At 38.9% G+C, this 14,575-nt stretch overlaps 2 protein-coding genes across 3 annotated transcripts in view; one reads left to right on the forward strand and one right to left on the reverse strand.

The window, feature by feature from the left end:
* Positions 1 to 9,938: 9,938 nt before the first annotated feature.
* Positions 9,939 to 11,539, reverse strand: LOC138608968 (heat shock factor-binding protein 1-like protein 1). Its single transcript, XM_069681571.1, has 3 exons — positions 11,347 to 11,539; positions 11,212 to 11,278; positions 9,939 to 10,576 (listed from the first exon to the last, which is right to left on the reverse strand). The coding sequence occupies exons 1-3, from the start codon at positions 11,389 to 11,391 to the stop codon at positions 10,482 to 10,484; spliced, it is 207 nt and encodes a 68-aa protein (XP_069537672.1). The 5' UTR covers positions 11,392 to 11,539; the 3' UTR covers positions 9,939 to 10,481.
* Positions 11,540 to 13,499: 1,960 nt separating this feature from the next.
* The window catches only part of LOC138608970 (solute carrier family 66 member 2), a 29,348-nt gene continuing 28,272 nt past the window's right edge, over positions 13,500 to 14,575 (forward strand). For both annotated transcript variants that reach the window (XM_069681573.1, XM_069681572.1), the window contains exon 1: positions 13,500 to 13,959. In XM_069681573.1, coding sequence (XP_069537674.1) covers positions 13,757 to 13,959 — 203 coding nt within the window. In that variant the 5' untranslated portion in view covers positions 13,500 to 13,756. The remainder of the gene's footprint in view (positions 13,960 to 14,575) is intronic.

The raw sequence follows: 14,575 nt of genomic DNA on the forward strand, positions 1-14,575 counted from the left end.
CGGGGACAGGGTCGGTTGCTGGCTGCTGATCCCCAGGACACTCCCATATTTCACTAATACGAAGACAGAAAGTGAGACAGAAAAGATGCAGACAGAGGAATGAAGTGATGGAAGAGTTGAAGAAAATCAAATGCAGAGGGCCAAAGAAGGGCGAAGAGATAAAAGAGATGGAGGGATAAGAAAGGAATGCTGCACTTTTTACGTAGGTTTCTCTTTCTAAAGTTTTATAACAAATTAATCATATTGCCATCCTGTAAGCAATTCCCAAAAATATTGATGAATAAATCCATACTAGATGAAAATACAAGTTATTTCTCCCTCTTCCCTTTCAGACCTTTTCTGAACTCTTGACTTTAACTTCCATCTGCTCTTTCCTCGCGCCATGAAAAGACTTCTGTGGCGGAACAAAGTTAGAAATTTCTATTCCTGTACATATAAATATATTACAGTAGACGGACAATGATGAATGTTACTCGGCCCAAAAATAACTGTCGGGGTAAATTTAGGCTCAGCTCGCCTGCAGCACAGTAGAATAGAATATATGAATGAGCGTCGGGCTCCTGGATGAGCTATGACAAAGATAGCAGGTGGTGGTCATTTGCGGTTTGTTTGTGTGTGTGTGTGTGCGTAGAGAGAGTGAATGAGGGAGAGTGAGAGGCGAAGGTGACAGGGATTTTCACTTCAAAGGCAGGCAAGAGCACAGCACAGATTAAAGCACACCAGGAATCAAAGAGGCCTCAGGTGGTAGGCAACACACAGGTGTCCCCTGTGTGGATGTGTGTTTTTGTGTGTGTTGTGATGGAGAGAGCCCATCTATTTATACCTGTTATCTCTCTCAGCACCTTTCTTGGTTCTTGCTCTCCTTGGTTTGTTTGTGCCATTCAGGACTTTCAGCATAGATGCATTGTCAGAGATGAAGGGAAATCTCCCACAGACAAGAGATGCCCTCTGTATGAGTGTGTCTGTTTATGTTTAGACATCTTCTTAAAGGGGCTATATGTAAGATTTTACATGTATACATCAATCGAATATCATTTTTATTGCCAATTTGTATTGGTAATGAGTAACTGAAAAAATGAGAACTTCCCCAACTGCAGCAACTCTAGAGACCCTGAGCAAAGTCCCCAGTGTCTCTGTGGATAAATACCTCCCTTCTCCTTCCTGCGAGTTTGGGACGTCATACAAGGTGAGGAAGCTGCTGGTGAGCAGATACCCGGCACTCCTAAGCTTCATCCCACAACAAGTCATCGAGGCCGCCCTTAAAGTGTACAAGGACAAGGCAGAAGGTGTGTGGACTCCTCCCCATTGAGCAGCATGGATCCTGGATAAGACACAATAAGATCTTCCAGAAGGCTTTCCCGAACATATCGGGCAAGGAGATCCTGTAAAACCAAGAACATCTGAGCCAGCCTCTTCTGTCCAACCAGGATGAGTTGGTGGACAAAGAGGACTTTGTGGCTGATTCTAATGAGGAGGTGACACCTGACGCTGATATCAGCCTGATGCTGCAGGAACCTCCTACCTGTCAGAGTGAAGACCAAGAACAAGTCTCCAGCACTGAGGAACTACATCCTGAATGTGAAGCTGAAAGCCTCCATCCACCTCGGCTTTGTCCTGACCAGCTCATCGCTGACGAGTGTCATAATGAAGAACAAAATGTGCAGACAGACAGAGCTTTAGTGCAGGAATCCACCATAGGAAGTGTCCTGGTGAAGCTGTAGCTCAGAACTTCTGCACACCTCAGAGCCAGAACAGCCAGGACTTTGATGAAGAGATGGTGGAGTACATCCACATATTGCTTAAGAAGGAGGCTACAAAGTACAAGAAAAAACGAGTCTTCCTGAAACAACTTAAACTCTTTGAAGACCCGAAGCCAGGAATTGCGCCGTCCAATCAACGCCCGGCTGTGCAAGGCTCTGCAAAAGAGCCGCCTGATCAGAAAGGACCTAATGGAGGATGCTCAGGTGGCCTTGTTGGCCTGCAGCCTCATAGCCACAGAGATCATCAACCACCTCAGGCGTACTGTGAGCTTTGAAGCCAACACCAAGCCTGGAGATGAGACTCCATACAGCGTAAACATCCCCATCAGAAGAGAGGAGCCAGAGCCGGAGAGAGGGCTGACCCAGCTATCGATTTGTCTACAGGAGCAGCAGGCAGCAGCCAGAGAGAAAACCAAGAAGAACAGGTGGAGCTCTTGGCTCTGTCGACTGTTTCGGAGAAAGATTTAGACCTTCAGACGAAAAAGACATTAAGCCCAAGCACCACCTGCTTTGGTTGGATGGTTGGTTTTTTGTTTGTTTTCGTCTGGTCTCTGTTATTTGTATTGTCTTGTTGTTCTCTGCATTTTTATCTTAAAAAAAATGTCAGTTTGAATGTATTCATGAAGTTTAGGTTTTCTTTTATCTGGCAGCTGAATGTCAAGGTCAAACTGACCTCAGCTTTGGGGTATGTGGTCTTCTGAAAGGGCTATAAAGACTTTATTCTTGATATAAAACAATTTCTTTTTAATAGAAAAAATACAATAAATACATTAAAAACTTACTTCAAAAGTGGTTCAGTGCAGCTGTCAGTCCGGGCAACAAATATAACCTATTGTAAACTGATCATCACCAAGAATACGATGACACAGTGTTAAAAAAACAACAACAGATGACAAGAACTAAATTTGGCTCCCTCTGGTGGTCAAATAGCAGACAGCATTTATATTTGAACAGTCTTGCTGCATCCTCAGGACAGTGTAGATATCAGAGTTTGTATTCAGGTCTTCATAATATAACACAACGACTATGGTTTTCTATGCAACGTGATATTTTATTCATGTTTTCGTTACTTAAGAGAGTAAAAGGCTGTATTAAAGGTTAATACTCACTCACGAATAAACATACTTAAAATGAATGTTCTACCAAAACTATTGTACCTGTTTCAAAATATACCTCTACCCCTGCCAGTATCCTACTTCTCTAAATTAAGGAAAACATGTCTGAATTTTATTTGGAATAACAGACGACACCGGCTACGTTTGACATTATTATATTTGCCATATGACAGGGGGGGACTCAAACTTCCAAACTTCCAGTGGTATTATTGGGCCGCGCAGTTGCACACTATAATTTATTACTTCTCCTCAGAGTCAGCCCCAGCATGGGTAGACATCGAATCATTTTCACTTACACCTAAACTAACACTTAACGCGTACATGTACTCTGCAAGCATTAAAAAGCTTAGGGAACAAACAACTAACCCATTTGTGTTGAATATGATCAATGTATGGTACAATGTTAGAGATCTCCTTGGAGAAAACTCCTTAATATCCCATTTTAGTCCAATTTGGGGTAATGACCAATTTAAACCGGGTAAAGCGGACCAAGGCTTTCGTCTTTGGGCCACAAAAGGTCTTACTAAAATAGGAGATATGTTTCAAGACGAAAATTTGATGTCATTTGAACAGCTACGCACTAAATATGACCTTCTGAATAACCACTTTTTCAAATATTTGCAGGTAAGAAGCTTTATAACCACTTCCCGTAATCAGTTATTAACTCCTCCACCTCTTTCTGAAATGGAATGTTTGATCTCTGGGAATTGTCAGCAAAGGGCGTATTTCAGTGTTGTATGATATGTTGGTTTCTAACTCACCTGAATCCTCTACTGACCGGCTTGAAGCCTGGAAGAAAGATATTCAGGAGGATATCTCCTTGGATGACTGGGGTGTGATATGTACTAACGCACATAGACAAACGGCAAACACAAGATTAAGATTACTACAATATAATTGGCTGATGCGATCCTACCTAACTCCTGCCAAATTACATCAGTTCAATAATAATATTCCAGATATTTGTGTTAAATGCGAACAGTTTAAAGGCACACTATTTCACTGCATGTGGGATTGCAAAGAGATTGCAACTTTTTGGTGGGAGATTTCACAAATAATACATAAAATGTTAGCTGTAAAGTTACCCCTTGATCCTAAAATGTTTATTTTAGGGTTATATCCTCCCACCCTAGTCATTTCAAGAAATAAACTAATTCTTATGAATATGTGTTTACTCCAAGCAAAACGTTCAATTGCCTTATCCTGGAAGAATACTCAAAGGCCACAGGTGGGCCAGTGGCTTAGAGAAATGAGTCATTGTTATGCTATGGAGAAGATAACTTATATCCTGAAAAGGAAAGGTGAAACCTTTGAAAAAATTTGGGGCCCTTTCACCCATCTACTGGGGAATGTTAGTGTCTCAGGTCTGCTACAAAGGGATGTCACTGTGAATCCATGAGAGATCTGGTCAACAGCTGTGGGGGACTATGATCACAGGACACATGATCATTGACTTTTCGTTCCCTATGCTCTCCCCCAGATATGGCAAAGATTTTGAATTTTTGATAAACAATGAACAATAAGCAAATAAATTTACATTTAAAAATGAATAACTGGAACAGATCCATTCTGCCGGTGATCGTCTGTGGTCCGTTTTAAAGTACCTCTAGTGATGTGATTATGTGCGTTGTCTGGGAAATTGTTGTCCCTGCCCCAAAATTGTTGTTTTTTTGGTTTTTAATGTAATTTAATTTGATTTATTTTTGTCTGTCTGTTTGTTTGTTTCTTCATCTTCATTTCCAGTTTTTATGTTTTTGTCGTTATTTTTATTCTTATTTGTTGTTTTGTCCTTTCTATGCCTATTATTTACGCTGTTGATATTAAGTTTGTGTAAGGTATATATTATGTATAGGATATGTCTTATAACTATGTTGTTAAAAGGAAATAAACATATTGTTTAAAAAAAATACTCACTCAAGGGGGTTTAAAGGGAAGTTACACACTTTTTTAAAAATGGTGTTTTAGTGCTAGAACCAAATAATCTGCATAAAATTAAGCTCCTATTTTACTTTTTGTGATTTATAGTCATATTTAATCGCTTGAGTTATGTTTTGCAATTAAATATTTAGCATGCCAAGTTGTCAATCACATTTGGACATATGTTTACCTTCCCTTAAAACAAGTTGTTGTGTGTTGTATTCCAGTGGTTAAAATAAGGTCAATAGGTCAAAAAATTGTCAGGTTATGTTACTTTATTTCCACTTTTACAAGGAAATATTGGCACTTGTGAAAAAGAAGAACGATAATGAAATGACAGTCCTAGATGGTTCACATAAGGAGACAAGGGATAAGGGTCAAAGGTCAATGTATTCTGTTATCAATTGCATGTCCTTGTGAGTACAGTTCCTTTTATATCTTAACACCAGTTTGGTTGACTAAATCTCCTAAATTTAAATATCTTTATTTGGAGGCAGGCAGGGAAATGTTTGGAAGAAAAGCTGCAAGTTTGAAGGTATGTGAAAAAGTGACTTGGGGATTTCATGTTCTATGTAAAAATTCCAAAAAAGGCATCAGCTGTATTTTTTTTTCTTCCCCTTTACCCTTTACTTTTATCTAAAGAAGTTTATGGGAGTGTGATTCAAAATAACGAAAGAGCAGCTTTAAGTTTTAAGTTTGGCTTTAAAATCTTATCAGAGGGGTGCTGGTTTAGTGCCCCATATACAAAAGCTACAGTTGCCACATTTCCTGTCTCTCTTACGCAACTTATCTAATTAAAGGCCAAAGCTAAATAAATAAGCTTAAAAAATGTAATAATAAAAATGTTATCAGATACTGTTGGCAATTAAATGAGCAGCTACAAAAAGGTTCCAAACAAACACACTATTAACTCCAGTTTGAGATGTTTTCTTAAAGCTACAGTGCCCAGATGTTATCGGACAAAAACTTCTAAAAGGGGCTTAAGGCTGAGATCCACAGACAGGCTGAAGTTAGAAAGTAGTGAGAGATTATTGAACTCATTGTTGGTTTTGGGTCTTTTTCAAGGGATTTATTGATATCAAAAGAACAAAACTCCAAAATCACAAGCCCTGTCCTTTAAGTGATATTATTTCTGATTGGTACATCTTAAAAAAAATACTGGATCCTTCTTTTTCCATGATGCACGCATCTTAAATTTCACTTGCAGGCCAGATTATCATACAAGGCTTTCTATCATAAATCTGTTTTTGCACCTCCTACCATTATAACCACTGCTAATTTCATATTTATGCAGCTCTACATGCAGTGCAGAAATGTCATTAATTACAAGGACAATTAAGGGTTTAAAGTGCTAATTGACCATATGTTTCAAAAGATTGTTGAAAAAGTGAAAATACAGACTGCTGGTATAGCTCTTGAACGCATACAAGAAGGTTGACTGCAGTTCCCTCAACGGCTGACCGTGTCACGAGGAATAAGGATTTTACATATTGTTACATATAGCACCTTTAAGTAAAAAAAAAATCCAACAATTTGAAATGACCCCCCTTATTTTTCAGGTATGCAACAAAGATATAGTTGATATCTGCAGCCAATCAAGGTGTAGCTCCATTGCTCGTGTTTTAGTCCACTCAGAGAGTAGTGAGCCAATGCTTCCGGTTGCTCTTGAACTGTGTTGTGTGGCTCACTCCAAGCCACTTTGTTTGTTTTCCATTTATAGATCCAGGTTTACTTATTGTACTGGATTAGAATTGCAAGAGTCATTAACGTAAAAATCAGCAAAATATACATCAAACTTTAAAAACAATTTTTCCACTAACTTGCTTCTCACTGTCTTTTACTGGCTTCCAATATGAATATATACCACATTGACACAATCAGAGTAACAAGTGTTATGTTAATACAAGGAAAAATTGATCGGAAGATTCAAAATTCACAAGGCATTCAGCAGGCTAGGTAAGTTAGCCTAGGTATCCCTCTAGGCTAACTTATAATTTTCCAGCTCCTCCTGGCGGATCCTAAAGCGTTCCCAGGCAAGATAGGATATAATCCCTCCAGGTCTCGGTCTACTCTCCACTTTACCTGACTGCCCAAGACCTATGGTCAAAGACCTGATGATACAACGATAAAGGTGATAATCTATTTTCGGCCTACGGTGTGCTGGTACCACCCTATTCTTGATCATTGCGTTTATTATGACCAATCCATAACTAGCACATAGATCCAATAACAAAACACCACTTGGGTTTAGATAGGGCAGGCGGTTCCCTTTTCAGGACTCTGCCTATATTCTCCATGTACTCTGAAGTGCTGTTTGGTACAAATTCACAAACAGTAGCCTTAGCCTTCCTCTCTATGACTTGCATTCAAGAGGCAACTTCTAGGAGAACTCCAACACAGCCGGGTCAGCCACTTTCTCCCATTAGGCTGGGTGAGCAATGCTCAGCAGATTTAACGTACAAGGAAAGAAACAGGGGATTTAAGGAGAGAGGAGGATAATACAGGAAAAGGGTCATGTAAAGGAATAAATAGGGTATAGATAGATAGATAGATAGATAGATAGATAGACAGACTGACAGACAGACAGACAGACAGATAGACAAATAGATAGATCCCAACCACTTTAGACTATTGACATTTACTTTGTGTTTCACCTCGTAAGTGAAGTGTGCTAAAGTGGCATTAGGGAGAGGGAGAAATAGGGAGGACAAGTGTACACACCCACATGCAAACACACACACACACACACAGCCTGAAGTGCTTCCCTCTATCCATCCCAGGGTGCTAACCATGCAGACAGCCATTACAGCCCCTCCCTCCCAGCAGAGAGCACCCGGCATGGGCCACAGGGTTGAACCTCTCAGCCTCCCCATCTCTACTGGCCCCGGCTCTCCAAACACCCACTCAGCACTCCACCGCAGGGAGAAGAGTGTGTGAACTCCATTTATCGGCCAAACTGCCGCAGTGGTATTGTGCAATGTTAACAGTGTCTCTGTCTCTCAGACTGTGCAAAGAACAGAATACAGCAACGTAACAGATTTTTATTGTATATTCTCCTCCCTCCCCTGTCTTGGCTGTCTTCCAAGAACACAGTGCCACACACATGGGTAAACACACAAATATACACACTAACAAGCAAATAGACTTACACAAGCTGATAAGTGTCTGCTTCAGCACAGGTTGCCTTAGCAACACGGTCAGCAGCGTTCTTGCTCTTTGGCTTCGCCGAGCATGACAGTGAGGATAGTCAGTATTTAAAGTGCAATCACATATGTGCACATGCGTTCACATTCATACAGCGTGCATGTTCCATTCATAAATATCCTGTGAACTAAAAATGTATTCTTTTGCACAGAAGAGGGGTATTTTAATGATAGTTGGTACATTTCTTGTGTTTCTGGGTTTTAAGGTGACTGTTTTAATATTATAACAGAGCAGCAGTCTCAACATTTACAAACACTGACATCTACAGTACAAACACTGCAGTTGCATCAACAATCATCTAAGGTGGACATTTTATGACCAAAAGTATGTGGACACCCAAACCTCTGTAATATGGGAATGTTGCGCATCTTATTCTAAGCATCCTTCATGGGGATCTGAAAGGAGCAGCACCACTTTTACCAATTAGGGATGACCTAAGAGTCATATGATCAATTTCGTGTATGACCACTTCCTTCCTGACCTTGCAGGTGCAATTGCAATACTGTGTGAAGACGTTTGCAGATTTTACAGCCAAAACACTGATTTTCTGACAAGAAAGTAATTTTTAGGACCAAATCTATATTTTGTTTAGTACTAATACTGTTGAAGTTCCAGAATAAAGTTCCTCTAAAAGTATCAGCAACAGTTCATTATGTGATTACAGTCATTTTTAAAGTGAATTAAAAGACAGTAGTGAGTTCTTTTTGTGCTTGCTGAACCACAGGAAGATGTTTAAGTGTTCACACACGTGCAATTAACTTATTATTAATTCTTCTTTTTGTTTGTATTTTCTTCTTCTTTCTCACAATTGCATTGTGTGCAATGCGATATATAAATGAAGTCTGAACTGTGAAAAACAGATCCAGACCAAAAGTATAACATTAAAGTATAAGGGCAGACCCTACTATTTAATAAATCCTAATCCACAAATATCCATGTAAGAACGGAAAGAAAGAGACAATACAGCACCATGGTCAGCAACATGCAGACTTGTTAGTTAGTTAAGCTAAAATAATGTTGTGCTCAACTTTTCTTTTTAATAAAAACAAAAGAAACAAGAAAAAAACAAACAAGCAAAAGAAATACAAAACTGTTTATTATAGAAATTGGGAAAACTTGCATGCTGAGAAATGGATACAACTACAAGTAAATAATTTGGGTGAGAAAAAAACAACTTCTGTGTTAAATTGTAATATATTTATTATTCTTTAATTGACACAGTAATAAACACTCACAGATTATCATCTACTGATCATTATGTTGGCCTAGTTGCTAATGTGAGAGCAGCACCAGTTGTAACAAACAGTGGTTACACAGGTCAGAGGACAGAGAAATGTAATTGTATTTTAAATAATATTGCTATTTTCAGAAACAACTTGCATAGATGTAATTAACAGTAAATTCTTTCTATAATAATAACATACCAGATCTTGTATTATGCATATTGTCTTGTTAGCAGTATCTCAGTAGTCAATAGTTCCCACCTCCATAATGCAGTTTTACAGCCAATGGATAGCTTACCTTATACTGCATTTTTAAACCGCTTAATGGGGAAATAGTAAAAGTGTAATCATTATTTAGATTATGTTGGTGCAATGATGAAGCTAAAAACAACTCATTTCCAACATTGTGGCAGCATTCAAGGGGCTTTGGTGGTTTTGTCTCTGGACAATTTGAATAACATAGTATGGACTGGCTGTGTCTCAGTGTGTGAAATTGTTTATGTTAGAACAATATGAACACAAGATTTTCTTTCAATGTCATCTCCAATTATACTAAAAATAACAACAATACAAATACAAATATAAATGTAAGATATGCTTCTTGTGCTGCTGTACAACAGTTGAAGTAACAATGCAGCTCAACTGTCTTCTTAGCTTTGCTGTCAATGGCTTGGCAGCCTGCAAAGACAACACACCAAACTTTTTGTTTTGTTGTGTTTGACCACTAGAGGTGCAGCAAATTGACAATGTTCCCCACAATGTGTGGAGGAGGATACACATCTACATAACATGCACCTGTGCACGCTGTACGTACATGGTGAGTGGCAGTAAATGGAGAACACGTGCACAACACAGGTTTTAAGATATTGAAAAAAAGGCTTTGAAGACACTGTATGAGGTAGTAAACTAAAGGTGTTTGTTAAGTCTTCAGGAAAAACGAGATCTATTTAGTTGGAAAATATAACTTTTTCAGGAATCCATGTTTGTTTATACTATATAGACATGTTACCCTTAACACCCAAGTTAGCTGTAATCTGATTGGATATGCCTTGAAAACTCCAACTCCAAATTTTTTTGTGGCAACATTTAAAAAGGTTACTACAAAAATAAATCAATTGTGAACATGGTATTCTAAGGTTTTTCATGTGTGGTGCTTTGAAGTCACCACTAAAGTAAGATCATTGTTGTGCGAAACAGGAAACTTTAAGTTTTTGGCAAATACATGGCAAGAGCTTGTCCAACAGATGACTGTGGGCCTGCTGTTACTTTGAACTTGCTTGCTCCTCCATGCCAGCCTGTGTCATGAGCTCAGATACATTCTTCTCAAGTTCATCAATGCGGGTTCCCATCTCATCTAGTGTGAAAATGAAGGACAAATCTACCAGGACATGAACATTTAGTCCAGCAGGAATCAGAGAGAAACAACAAAATACAGAAACCAATTTTCATTTTGAGGTGCATTCTCATGACTTACAAAACTTTTACATTTTTTGTGTGTGCAAGTGTATTGTAAACACAAAGATTAAAATGGGGAATTGGACTGGGCTAAAACGTAAACATTTTATGTTTTCAGCTTAGCAGTCCAGTGAATTAACAATGATCTTTGTATAGGTATTTTCTTTTGCCTTTTTTACACTCGGTTAATCCATTTTTTTCAAGCAGCATTTGACAACTGTTAGTCTAATATACGAAATATGCATTTACAAAATGAATATCCCCTTCTATTCGTGGCGTATTTGCCAGTCGGCTCCCATTATACAAAGTTTGAATGCCCCCAAGTGGCCATATATTTAACCACATGTAGCCTATCTGTTAGGCAAAGAAGACATTTGATTAACAATGTGTGTTCTACTTGACACACTTAGCTTACTTCATCCTAAAATATTGTAGCCCAATGCTGCATCAACGTCAAGTTAGCAAAGCCTGAGATAAGTGAATTTGAAAGTTTGGGTGTGAATAGATACAGTAGTGACAGGTTACAAAAAAGGATATTTTTGCACTCCAGTTGTTCAGAAACTGCCTGGAATCTTCCTTGAAGTCGCTGCATCGTTTTATCCATCTAAATGTAAAGTCACAAGTCAGAAAACGTAATTCAAAAGACATCGAGGTCATATCTGACAAACTTACCGCCTCTGTCATGTCTTTAGCTGCTTTGCTGTCTGTGTGTGACATCGTTTTTTCAGCAACAAACAAATCATTCCATGAAATGAAACTAAATCTTGGCCAGACAGTTTAACTGAGGTTGTTTTTCGTTAAACTGGGTTGTGACATCGATCATAAGAACCCCAACTCAGTTTCCCTTCCACAGTGTTAGCTGTGACTCCCATAACTTTGCGGCAAGCTGAGTCAACAGAATGAAGAGAACATGACTTCCGCTTATATTGGTTCAGAATTTCAAAATAAAGGTCACTTAAAAAACTAATTTTCACATTTCTCAAAGAGAGAATCTGGGAATTAACATTAAAAGTGTTCTGTGTAGCAGTCATAAACAGATGTGAGTATGGTACTTTCATACATGATATATATTAATCGTATTTTATTCAGATAACTATCTGTCATTGACAAGCATAAAATTATATCATCTCACAACATCATAGTTAAGAGGATAAGTGACATTCGTGGAGGTGATGGATTGTATAGTTCCTAAATATGCCTGTTGTCTGTCACTAGTTATGCCATGGCACTAACTAACGTCCTCTGCAACGCCGCAACGTTTCCAATATGCTTTATGGTTTTATTATGAAGGTAAATATTTTTGATTTCCCGGTGTCATGGTGATTCACTTTGATTAGCTTGACTTTGAAATCCGCAGTGATATGTATGCATGGTTGCATATGGGCAGAGCATTTTTCTTAACCCTTTGTAGACTGGTCTATCCTGTCGGGTGGGTCACTGTGTGTTTAGGGTGATGTGAATGAGTGGGAACCATTCCCTCTCCCCATCCTGAAGCTTTTATATAAGAGATTATCCTGGATCATAGTGACAGATGACAGATGGGAGCTTGTCTGCCATGAAGGTTATATAATTTTCATTAAATCTTATAAATCTTCATAATCTGGATTTGTGTCAGTGACTGTCTGATTGGGTCCTGCTGAATATGGTGCATATAAATGCACTGATTTGAGGTGCTTTAGGCCTATACTGAGTCAACTAACATTAACCAAGTTCTATGAAATATTAAAGAGGATGTGGCTCAACCATCAGGGCAAAGTGAGATTCTTCACTTCCTTTTAGGTCCCTCCTCTGACCAAATAAAAGTCACTCTAGTGACTGCAGTAGGGCAGGAAAAAACCTCAGTAAAGGGGCTCTGGGGAGAAGTATTACCTTTACTATTTTTTTTAGCAAAGTGTGTAATGATTTTAACTACGTAAAAAATGTTTTAATCCATAAAGAGCTAGGCCTTTGTCAGTGCATAACAATTATAGTACTGTAGTTGTTGTTTTGGTAATAGGGCAATAATCATTTATTATCATAATTCTATTTAGTGCCATAATCATGATGGTGATGCAACATAAAAAGGACCCTGAAACAAAAGCTGCTAAATGGAATCTAGCCATCATTCACTCTTGTATTTGCAACTTGCCGATCAATTACAGTGTGTCATATCAAAACGTCTTCCATTAAAATTGTCTATTGGGCAAATTAGTAGCCAAGTTATTTGTCGTACTCTAGGATTTGGGTCAATTAGGAGATGCTTACGAACTAGACAGCTGCCTAACAATATTTAAGCACATATTCGTCTGTTTTAATACTTTAAAAGGAAAGCTAAATAACAGCCATCAATGTCCATACTGTCCAGAGTCAAGCTTCTAGTTAAGAAGTCCTTGCCCGACAGTATTAGCTAGTAAGTGAACTATCTTGACCGAGTCGTACATCTACTTGTCATAACTCGTGACGTGTGACGTTCCCGGAAGTGTGGGCTGGATCGTAGGATTGAAATACACGGAATATGAGCTCCTCAGTGGTGAAACTGAAGTAGTATAGGGTCCCCTGTTAAAAAACACAACAACAAAAGTTTTGTTTTGTTTTCCGCGAATAATAAGGGCATTTTATAAGATTCGGGATCATTGCGAGCTTCTGAGTTAAGTGTAACGTTTCAAACGCCAGCTAGCATCTTCAGAAGTGTTGAATCGGAATAGTGAGTGAGGCGTATTAGTAGATAACAAGCTACTGCCGTCTCTTCCACTGCAAATATATGCGCTTCTTTTTGACTGTTGTTGTTCTGTCAGTACAATAACATCGATGTTCTCACTGTTGAGACAGTTGTTTTCTGCTGTTACTGTAACGCTAGCCCTCGGACTCGTCGTTCCTGATTCACTTCTCGGCTTACTGTGATGGCGTGGCAGTAGCTGCTTCTTTGTCCGTGAAATCCGTGTAAGAACTAACGTTACGCATGGACAATCCGGATGTTACAAAGTCGTTACAAGGAAACAGAAGAGGATAACCACTCTAAATTAGTCTCTGCTGAGCTGGTGTCACTCAGCTGACATCACTTCACAACGTCTTGCCAAGGCTTCGGACTGGTGAGCAGCTGAACATGGAAGATGAAGTGTTTGATCAGTTTGTGTTCGTGTTTAACAAGCTGGTGTCGTGGGTCGCTGCTGGTGCTATGGTGTTTGGTGGGGTGGTGCCCTACATCCCTCAGTACAGAGACATCCGCAGGTCCCAGAATGCAGAGGGGTTCTCCACCTACGTGTGCCTGGTACTACTGGTTGCAAACATCCTACGGATACTTTTCAGGTAACAATTTATTTCTTGTGCGTTATCTCACACCACACCAGCTTTTGTTGTGTGGGGATGAAACTGCATTTAAAAAATCTTCCAATTGAATACTCTTTTGCGTATAAGTCTAGAAATATTGGTTTTGGAACGAGAATCAGGATGTCTCCAGAATCAATAGCTTGTTAGGGATAGGCTTAGGGCTGGTTTACATTTGTTGCTGAATCTACTGAAGTGGTGGAAACATTATGACCAACAAATGAGTATATGAACAATTAATCACTAACACACATTCAGTGAACAGCCTCTGGTTGATTGGATGTATGCTGCATGACATTTTGGTTTTGTTTCTTTTACTAAACTGCATTCTAGTACATATTTAAGACACTACACTGAGCAACTTTCACTAGACCATGGTTTGGCCAACTTATGTAATGTGACATTGACCGTTGGGTTTTTGAGACAGAGAAGAAGCACAATGAGACACAACTGAGATGATTTTTACAGGGGTAAACAATTTTTCCCTCTATTATATCTTATTGGAAGTTACTTTTCTTTTGCAATTTGCTGCTGCTCAGTACTATTCCTTTATGAGGCTGTCATTGCCACAGCAAAGATAACTATTAAAGTAAGCATG

The sequence above is a fragment of the Semicossyphus pulcher genome, unplaced genomic scaffold, assembly GCF_022749685.1.
Source record: "Semicossyphus pulcher isolate SPU_LCO1_2020_fin unplaced genomic scaffold, fSemPul1.0.p SCAF_5, whole genome shotgun sequence".
Lineage (NCBI taxonomy): Eukaryota > Metazoa > Chordata > Actinopteri > Labriformes > Labridae > Semicossyphus > Semicossyphus pulcher.

What these genes read in the sequence shown, in the direction of transcription:
- LOC138608968 (XM_069681571.1), bottom strand. Translation starts at nt 11,391, where the DNA reads ATGTCACACACAGACAGCAAAGCAGCTAAAGACATGACAGAGGCG. An exon ending in CTAAAGACATGACAGAGGCG is followed by an intron (nt 11,279 to 11,346) that starts GTAAGTTTGTCA and finishes CTTTACATTTAG; the next exon opens with ATGGATAAAACGATGCAGCG. An exon ending in TGAACAACTGGAGTGCAAAA is followed by an intron (nt 10,577 to 11,211) that starts ATATCCTTTTTT and finishes TCATTTTCACAC; the next exon opens with TAGATGAGATGGGAACCCGC.